Source organism: Maylandia zebra, linkage group LG15 (genome assembly GCF_041146795.1).
Source record: "Maylandia zebra isolate NMK-2024a linkage group LG15, Mzebra_GT3a, whole genome shotgun sequence".
In the NCBI taxonomy this organism is placed as follows: Eukaryota; Metazoa; Chordata; class Actinopteri; order Cichliformes; family Cichlidae; genus Maylandia; species Maylandia zebra.
The window spans coordinates 5,078,986-5,089,008 of record NC_135181.1 but is presented as its reverse complement, the minus strand read 5'-3'; the positions used below and the strand labels follow the sequence as shown (position 1 = coordinate 5,089,008).

The following is a 10,023-nucleotide window of genomic DNA, read 5'->3' as shown; positions in this document are numbered from 1 at the left end:
CTGTTTGCATCAAACGCTTTTAGCTGCAGCTCATGGATGTAAATTTGTCCATTAAATGCATATAATCTGTCATTAAAACATCTCTTTTTTCCTCTTATAAGGAGATTTATGTTTTTTTCCAGCTAATGGTCTGTGTCCATGAGCGCAGAAGTGCTTTGTTGGCTGGATGTCCACGGTGGACATAATCCATGGTGGTGTGTGCTAAAGCCACATGGATGCTTTGAAAACAAACAAACAAAAAAAAGAAAGAAAGAACGAAACATTAGCTCGGCATTACTTTAATGTATAGCACTAAATCTCTAATGGCAATTCATTCCTTTACATATGCTGGATTTTCTTTAAACCTGTAATCAGCTTTGTGTTTTATGTGTGTTTTTATGGTGCTGTGTTTCATGGAATGACATGTCGCAGCGTTATGAATGTTTCTGGCTCACATGTGTAACACTGGCCATATGGTGGAGACTCCCAGCTCAGGCCAAATGCCAACACTACATATTTTGCTAACATTTTTTTGCATTTTGTATCAGACTCAGGTCTCGAAAATCAGTTAATTCTGCATAAATTGAGTTATCATAGGGTCAGATTGATGTACAGATGTATCTGATAGATTTCTGTTTTTTATTTATTTATTTTACAGGATTCCTTTAAAATGAGTTTCTTACTCTGGATGGTTTGAAAAGATGAAAAAAATCATCAAAAAAAAAAGCCTGTTTGCATGCAGAAATACATAGATTTCAGTATGACAGTGGACAACACCGCTGCTCACAAAGCAGTGAAAATAAATGCTTGTTTGTAAAAGTAATTCAAGGAGATGGCGTCAAATTAGAAACCTGCACAGAGAGGGCCCCGATTAAAATACCAAAACAGCATCAACAGAAGGTGAAAGCAGCTATTAATATTAGAACGACACTCAGGAGGTCCGGTAGGCGTGCATTTTATCCAGCAAATTTTGTCATAAACTGGAAAAAAGCCAAATAAGCATACTGATTATGAGGGAGGGCACTTATGCGTAGGTGGGCAGCAGTGTGTTATTGGCAGCATCTGCTCATGTCCCTGTTAACTGTGAGGAACATGAATGGCATCTTCAGAAAACGTATAGAAAAATGTGTTAAGTAAACTAAAATGAGGGCAAAAACAAGGATGTTACACCAATGTGAAATCCACTGAATGTATTTAAATAAAGTTGCTTGATGTGAAGTTGCTGACGAATTCCATTTAAGGCTGCTTTGTGCTTCTACTTCAGCCTTTTTTAAGGGGGAGCTGTCAAACCGTATTATATTTATTTAACAGCTATGGTTACAAGTTACTTTTAAGATTAAGATTTTAAACTAAAAAAAATACAGTGAGTGCATTAAACACCTTTTTGGCTTTCAGCTGACAACCATTGTCAAACTTATGATACCTTTAAGAGCAGCCTTTCTCCTTTTTCTTCTTCTGTGGTTTTATAGGCAGCTTAAAGAGTTAAAAACTGTCCAGTTTTATTTTTCTCTGACCTCTAAATCGCTTCTTGGATTTATTCTAGATTAAATCTAAACTGTATATATATAGTGTGCTGTAACCTATCTCTACTTTAGCCCTCTATAGTGTTAAACAGCAGTATTAACTGTCTAATCATGGTAAATTAACAATCATAGAGGTCACATTCTGCAGAACAAGCTCACATTTTGCTCAAAACACTTATAATGTTCTTTAACGCTCTTCTGGTAAAGTCTTTTTATTGTTGTGGCAGTATGATGGCTGAAGTGCAGAGTCAAAGCACCACTGCTGAGCTTTTTTCTAGCAGGAACAACAGCGGCATTTACAGTTAAAGCAGCTCATGAGACAGTAGCAGCGAGCATTTACACCAGAATGACACGAGGTGCAAATGAAAGCAAATTTAAAACGAGGTCTGCTTTAAAGTGAGCTCCTAGTTGAGTGTTCTGCCACGCTTTAAGTCCCATTAAAGCAACACATGGCGACATTTAGCGTGTGTGCATCCGATAGAATTTAGTCTAATCTTATCAAATTGTGTAATCCATGAGATGAAATCACTCTAAACGTTACATGGATTAACGTGGATAGAAAAGGTCATGAAGTGTTAACACTCTTTTAGTACTTTTTGAACCATTTAGCATATTTCTCAACCGCCAGTCTGACGACAGCACAGAAACACTATTGTTTCATTCATTTAAATGAGATTCCATGAGTGCTGTTGTTGCGGATGAATTATGTATGTGTTGCTGTGCTGATATGTGATAGACATTGCCTCCCTGGGAATGTAGGACACATACTTATGCATAACAATAGTTTTCGGTTATGTTCTCACCGACTGGCCGTTCATCTCGAAAAATATTCTTTTCTTTTTACGAGAAAGTCTGTTCAGTTCATCGTGTGCTTACATTATTTGTCGTAGAAGGAAGCAGGTCCATATCTCAAAACAGACGGTTACTGTATTCAAATGTAGAGGAGGGTCGCCCAAATATCTTTACTGGCTACTTTATTGTTGTATGTCATACGTCTGCCAGGAACACCCTGCAGCTGCACTGGAGGTTTAAAATCAATCAGACAGGCCACTTTTGATAAACTGAACATCGTTTTTTAATATTTAGTGTTATGATATTTCTCTTTACAGTCTGCAAGGGGCATTTAGGTCTGTTACCAAGAGGGGTCAATCAAAATAGCACATCTTTTTTATGCATGTGCTAATGAACTGATACAGACTCTGTCATGACCAGATGGATACATAGATAGACCACCTTTATATCATCATCATCATCATCATCATCATCATCATCATCATCATCATCATCGGTGTCTTCTTTCTTTTTTTTACAGTGTGTGTAATTACACTGTTATAATAAAATAATATCCACTCTGCTCTTTACTTAACCTAAAGTAAACTGATATAGTACCAAATAGGCTACGTTATTGGTCAATTAAAAAAAGAAATAAAAGTCTGTAATGACGTCAGTGTCTCAGAAAGCTAATGAAATTGGAACTTTTTTCCTCCCATGTGAAATTTATGTGATATCCTGTTAAATAAGCCCGTATTCCTAAAAGTGTGTTGTGGCACTTCAGGCTACTTTTGTGTCCTTCTCTCGTTACGTTTTGTCACCATCAACAGGAGTTAATTGTTGTTTGTGTGCCCGCTCCGTCGCCGCTGTGAAGTAGGATCGAGACGCACGTCCACTCGGATCTTCTCTTCGCCGGCGGGGAAACCCGGAAATCCCTGGCCGAGAGGAAGTGGTGCCGCTTGGGGAAAGCCCTGCCTCGGGGCGAGGGTCGACAAAATGTGCGGGCTTCTCAGCCAAGAAGAGGCTCTTTTTATTATTATTATTCTTGAACATCCTCAAATGCGATGAGAGGATTAATGAAGCGCGTCTGCCTGGCCCATACGTCCTCTTTAGTGCCGTTTGTGCGTAATTAAAACCGAATGGATACTCTGCCCCCCCTCCCGGTTGCCCCCCTCGCTGCAGGAAGACCGACTTACTGCTTTTTTGCTAACATTTATTATAAAACCTGTTGGAGTTTTGACACTGTTGTGACCGATAAAAATAAAAATCCAGACTGCAATTTATTAGGAACAGGTTTTTGCACTGATTTGTATTGTTTGTTTGTTTTTATCCGAGAACTGATCAGGAGCTCAACTCTTTATAGATACGTGGATTGAATTATATTGAGACCTCAGTTTCGGGTTTTTTCTCCATCAATTATAGTCAACATTTCTCATATTATGATTTGTCCCTATTCATATAAATAATTTTATTCTTCCTCAACTCATCATTTCCCAGCTGTTCTACATTTTTAATAATATCTATTATTTATCTTACGAATGTCGTCTGCATTTAGGTTTTAGAGCCTGTGCTAATTTCAAGCCTTTTCTCTTTACAAACGATCTGATTAAAACACAGAAGCTTTAAAGTGTTACAGGTATTTAAAATAAATAGATAAGAGCGCTCAAAAGGCTGCAGTCACATTTGTTCCTCTGCGGAAGCATAATTGCGCATCAATTAGTGCTAATTGGGGGTCAACTGAATAATACAAAACCCTTCAGTGGCAGCAAAAAGCCACAGATTTCAATGAACGTTCTGACATCTCATGTCACATCCTAATTAGAGGAGTGACATCAGCCTTCCTATGATTTAATCCACGCACGGGCTCTCTCTTCCTTAAACCCCAAAGCGGCTGGCCATAGGTTTAAGACCACTATACACAAACCCATATGTCAGCAACTGCACATGATGCTGGCTGTGATAACACCGTACTGAGAGTGAATACTTCATCAGGGACCAAGGAAAGCACAAAAGCGTTTGTGGGTAAATATGATTTTCGAAATGAGTCATGTGTGCTCTCTAAATAGTCTTTAAAGAAAAGCCTCCAGAGTTTGGGCCTACAACATATTCAATTAGAGAAAACTACTTTTCCCCTTTTTCTTCATTTCTAAGGAAGGGGAGCGTTTTATTGTGTTATTTGTTTTTGCACTGGCGTTTCAGCGGATGATCACACACACACCCTCCGAACCAAACTGATGTTTAACGGAACATTTTGCGCACAACCTGTCTTTAAGCTCGTGTTTGCCCCTGGACTCTTGAGCAAGCACAGCCGTGTCACATTTCTCCGTGTGAACGGGCCAGTGGCGCGCGTGAATGAAAATGTTGGGATTACCCGCTTTCACGAGACGGGATTAACATAGCTCTGTCATAATTCAAATTCCTCCTTGGCCGGGTAGTTGTGACAGACACGGTGAACTGTGTAGGCAGCTGTGATCAGCAGTAAGAAACCACAATTCAGATAATTAACCGCAAACGATGGCATTCATGTCTGAACTGAATAAACGGAGGCGATAGAATACTGTGTTTTTCCCCCGATGAAACACGTGATAAAAGAAGAAAGAAACACAAGAAATGGATCAGATGGATGCACAAGTGCAGCCGAGGTGGATCAGTTGAAGTTGTTTTTATTGGGATTTTAGTGTGTTCGTTTGTTGCCCCCCACCCCACCCCCCGCCCTTTACAGCTCGAGTGAAATTCCTCACTGCTTGCTTCATTCATCGTGCACTCCCTATTTTAACTAATATCTCCTTATAATAATTTATCAACAACACCCGAGACATTAAAAAAACTATCAAATTCACAGCTGGCTCGTGGCACACGGGTTTTGCGCAAAGCGCAATTGCATACAGGTTGTACAAAAAAAATACAGACACAAGGGCAAAATAAACACATCAGGGATTTTATGCTCACACGCACATGGACTGATTGTCTCGTAACTTCCACATATTTTCTCATAAATTAAATAGTGCATCCAGGTTTATGTTCAGAGCTGCTCTCACTCACTCACAGCGCAAGCACACGTTCTCCTGCGCAGCGTTTTCATCAAAGGGGCTCTTCAGCGATCCAGCAAAATTAATAATAAAAACAAAACAAAAAAAAGACAAGAAGGGAGTCTTTAAGTAGCTAAGGAGAAAACATGACCATGTCCCTCAAACTCAACCAAGTTAGGATTCGGATCTTTCGATCTCTTGATCCTTTTCCTCACTTTTGGTTAACAAATTTGTTCCGTTCCCTTGATCAAAGTTAAGAAGTCAGTGTATTTTTAATAAGTTAGCCCAACACGCGAGACAGCCGCCCGCCAGTCCTCGTCTATGCTTTGCCCCGAGGTAGAAGTTAGGGCCTGTGGTCGTGGTGGTGTGTGAGGGGGGGAAAACGCCACACTTGCCTCTCCAAACCTTGGGCTTTAATTTGCCTGTACAGTCTGCAGTTAACGACAGCTGTCCATTTATTTCGTACCCCTCACAACACTTGGAATTTCCACGCTGATTGGTCTTTGTAATCCAGACAGTCCGCGTTGAAATTGAGCTTCCACGAGGAGGCTGTTTGGTCCTTGTAGTCCAGGCAGTCTGCAGAGCCACTGAACCCGAGCCCCGCTGGTCCATACGCCGAGGAGGAGAGGGACGACGCCGGGCTCAGGTGGCTAGACACCCCGTTGCTGCTCATGGGGCTCATGGCAGAGCCTGCGGCGGAGAGCTGGTGGTGCATGGGCGAAAGGTAGGAGCTGCAGTCCATCCCCGTGAAGTAGGACGAGGAGCCCGTGTAACCCTGGTTGTAGCCCGTCGCCTGGGTGTAAGTCATGGGGTACGAGCGCTGCATGCAGGAGGAGGAGGAGGTAGACAGTGGGTCTGAGAGCGGGGAGATGGAAGCAGGGCTCCAGATGGACACGGGAGCAGCACTGCTGCTCACAGCCGGGACTGATGTGCTCGAAGGCGGCGTGAACTGGCCGCTGGCTCCGCTCTCTGAGCTGGCCTCTCGGACTGGCGAGCCTTTCTTTTTCACCGGCCTGCTGACAGCCTTGTTCTGCACGCCAGTCTGGGTTTGCTGGGCCTGCTGGCGATGTTTGGCCCGTCGGTTTTTAAACCACACCTGAGAGAGAATTACTGGGATTATTATAGGTATCATTTTCTTTTAAATGCAATAATGAAAAATAATGTTAAAATAAATAAAGAATTCACACATTAAAATATTGAACACGTAACCGCAGTGGGGTAAATACAAAAATTAGCTGTTTTTCTCATCATCTCACTTCCCTGTAGGAGTAGTATGGGCCATAATTAAATAGAAATGCGAGGAAAAAAATATAGCCTATTTTAGAATTACAAGTGAGCACATTCCCAATGGGAATAAATGAGGAAGTAACAATACAGTCTCAGAGGTGTTGTTGTCAACCTCTCCTGTGAATGGGGAGCCTCTCTCACCTCTCACTGACACAATTACCAAATATCGACCTCCTTCGGCAGGCTCGCGCTATCAGTTATGCTCACGACTTACTTGCACTCTGGATTCAGGCAGGTTGATCTTTAAGGCCACCTCCTCTCTCATGAAGATGTCCGGGTACCGAGTCTTGGCGAACAGATTCTCCAGCACGTCGAGCTGGGCCCGAGTGAAGGTCGTCCTCTCCCTTCTCTGTTTGCGGGGGGTTGCTGATAAGAAATGGGGAGAAAAACAGCGATTATTGGCACATCCTGACTTTTAGCACGATTTGAATCCAGCAACTTCTCACCTAGAAATGTTGCCTGTTCCGTATCCTCACCTGAGCATTAAATACAACTATCAGCGTTTTCAGCTGAGATAACTCAGCATTCCGTTAAATGTTTTAAACCTGCTGGACACCTTAAGAGACAGTTTTTTTTTCTATCGTGAAGTGGTTGCGGGCTTACAGGGTATATTACCTTGGTATCCCACGGAAGGATGCAGCAGGTCCACTCCTGAGGTAGATAAGCTCAGTCCGTTCATCGTGTAGGGCGGTTGCTTCAAATAGGACATCATGCTGAGTGTCGGTCAAAGGAGCACCAATGGAAAGAAATAAGAAAAATATCTCAGAAGAGAGGGTTGTTTTTATTTTTTAAAAATCCGGTCGCGTCTCTGTTTACTGAGTCAAGTCGTCCAGGCGAATCTGAAGTGAGACATAACCATTTTTCGCCCTCTTTCTTTCTTTTTAAAGTGAGTTCTTGAAATCAGTCCGCTAATTTTTACGCGCTCCGTGCGCAGAGCTCCGGGTTTAAAGAAGTGGGCGTCCTCTTAAACTGGCAGTGCTCTTAAAGCCAAGTGGAGACCCCCAGCTGTCCGTACCAGACTGAAGATGCTCTGTCTGGCTGACAGGCGTTTACGCCATCAACCCCCCCCCCCCCCCCCCCCCCCCATACACAGTGCCTCCCCTCTCCTCACACACACACACACTGCTACTATAGCCCCGCCCCACACACCTCCCTCCAACTCCCCACCCCTGAAACACACTCCGCTCCTCCTCTACTAGTACCCACCGAAAACAAAACATTGTCGTTAAAATGCGCGCACACACTGGGCCCCAACCGGGCTCACAATTAGCATAGACCCACAGGTTGGGCGAAGCTAAATAGACAGCTGATTGGGGGACATTTGCAGAGACAAAGCCCAGTGTTGACCGATAAGTAATGCTGATAACAAAAGCCTTCAGGGAACAAACAAAAGAAGCCAGCGCTGCAAACTGAGCAGCTCATTCAAACACAACCGAGCACCTTTACTTCTTTATACCGGCCCTTTGTTTGTTTCCATTAAAAACCTCCCTGAGCATTCAAATGTAACGACATTAAAATACGAAGAACAGATAATTTGAAACACGGAGACATTTACCCCAAAGTGAAGGTTGAAACTCCTCCTTGAAGTATGGACACGCACACACACACACCCTCTTTCCTTAATGAATTAGATTTGGAAAGGTGAGACTATCGAAACGTGTTGATTAGAGAGGAGGACTTAATCTAAACAAACAAAGAGATAGCCTTCTCTGTTGATGGTCAATCATTTTAGAGGAGGTCAATTTTACGAGCAAAACAACAACAACAACAACCCCCCCCCCCCCCCAAAAAAAATAGCATTTTAATTTCAACCTCACGTGGAAGCTATTTTAAAAAAAATTTTAGGCATTCAAAAACAAACTCTTAAATTGCACAAATAAATACAAACATAAAAATACATTAAATTAAAAATCGAATAAAGAAAAAAAAGAAAAAACATTTTGCATGATGTGACAGTTTTACTTCGAGGGTCCTGTTAAAGACATACTTACTCTTTGATCAGATGATAAGCACACCTTAATATTTTATTAATTGCTAATATATTGGGCTAACTTCCGCAGACATCTGCAGCCGGTCCGAGGCCTCTCGTTTCCACTTACACCTACCTGTAGAATAAGTTTTACAAGTTTTACAAGGACTCGGGGCGCTCCGAGCCGGACCCCTCGTTTTTATACAGCCAACATAACGGCCACTCCTGTGCTCAATCTGTCGCTTTATTTCAACCCCGTTCAATAATAAATACCCTGCCTGGATATTTAATTATTATTGGCTGGTATATTTTTTTCCTCCCCTTTTTCTTCCTTCTGTAAGAAATTAACGAGATAATCCGGACGGCACGCGCTGGCCTGATTACAGGACGCCAGCCACGACTCCGCATTCAGGCTTCCTTAATTTTCTGCGTCACGAAAATAAAACAAAGACTGGCATTGTATTTATCAGACCAGCTGACTGCCAGACACCCCCCCCCCCCCCCCCCCCCATTACCCCCAAGCCCCATCACAACCAGCCGCACAACTCACTTTCCCAAACTGACAAACGCTCATGTGGGCCTCTGTTATTATTATTATTATTATTATTATTATTATTAAACAAAGTTTTTTAATGCACTGCTATCACATTTAAAAAAACAAATCAGGCAGGTTGTAATTAAAGCTGTATTATATTATTATTATTGTTGTTGTTGTTGTTGTTGTTATTATTATTATAAATAATCTGAGGGGCTTTCCCCCTGAATAAGATACAAAAAACGAACTGATTTCGATGTGTTTAAGCTTAATTCTATCCAAGGCTTCTACTGAAACGTCCACAAGTTGCGGACTGCTCCACAGTCCCGCTATTCCTCGGCTCACTGCGTCTTTGCTTCAGGCGTGCAGCCCGGCAGAGGCAAGACAGGGAAAAAAGTTTCCCCCTGAGCACGCCTCCTCAATTATCTCCCTGTAGGCTAGCTTCATGGCAAGCAGCTCCCAGTGGCTTTCATTGTCAATTAAAAAATAATAATAATAATAATAATTTAAAAAAAAATAGAGTCAATCTAAATTAACGGCGGAAGTTAAATGGGCCACTTACTTCAGTTGTTAGGCGCTCGGTTTTTGGTCATGGGCCTGTGAAGGATTTATGTGCCTGCGGTAAACCTTTGGATGTGGATAATACCGAGAGATGCTCGGTATTTATGCTGAAAAAACGTGTGTGAGAGGAGAGAGAGAGGAAGGAAGGAAGGAAGGAAGGAAGAGATGGAGGGGGCGAAGAATTTTAGCAGCCAATGGAAATGAGACAAAATATGATGGGCAGGGGGGTATCAAAAGATGCAGTTGGAGAAAAGTGGCCTATTGCTGGCTCCGAAGCATCGCTGATGCCCAGCAAAGGGAATTAAAAAATAATGTAATTACATATACGTTGATATATTTTGACACAGGTAAAATATGGCATGGTATTTA

At 42.2% G+C, this 10,023-nt stretch overlaps 1 protein-coding gene across 2 annotated transcripts; it reads right to left on the bottom strand.

Annotated features, from left to right (window-relative positions):
* Nucleotides 1-4,935: 4,935 nt before the first annotated feature.
* On the bottom strand, nucleotides 4,936-9,727 carry LOC101479009 (homeobox protein OTX2). 2 transcript variants are annotated; one of them, XM_004542103.2, is made up of 4 exons: nucleotides 9,656-9,727; nucleotides 7,205-7,302; nucleotides 6,804-6,955; nucleotides 4,936-6,398 (listed from the first exon to the last, which is right to left on the bottom strand). In XM_004542103.2, exons 2-4 carry the CDS (start codon nucleotides 7,299-7,301, stop codon nucleotides 5,772-5,774), a joined length of 876 nt encoding a protein of 291 aa, XP_004542160.1. In that variant the 5' UTR covers nucleotide 7,302; nucleotides 9,656-9,727; the 3' UTR covers nucleotides 4,936-5,771. The 2 variants fall into 2 exon arrangements, with proteins under 2 accessions (XP_004542160.1, XP_076729848.1); XM_076873733.1 differs by lacking the exon at nucleotides 9,656-9,727 and adding an exon at nucleotides 8,581-8,762.
* Nucleotides 9,728-10,023: the final 296 nt, after the last annotated feature.

What these genes read in the sequence shown, in the direction of transcription:
- LOC101479009 (XM_004542103.2), bottom strand. Translation starts at nt 7,301, where the DNA reads ATGATGTCCTATTTGAAGCAACCGCCCTACACGATGAACGGACTGAGC. An exon ending in TCCTTCCGTGGGATACCAAG is followed by an intron (nt 6,956 to 7,204) that starts GTAATATACCCT and finishes ATTTCTTATCAG; the next exon opens with CAACCCCCCGCAAACAGAGA. An exon ending in TGCCTGAATCCAGAGTGCAA is followed by an intron (nt 6,399 to 6,803) that starts GTAAGTCGTGAG and finishes ATTCTCTCTCAG; the next exon opens with GTGTGGTTTAAAAACCGACG.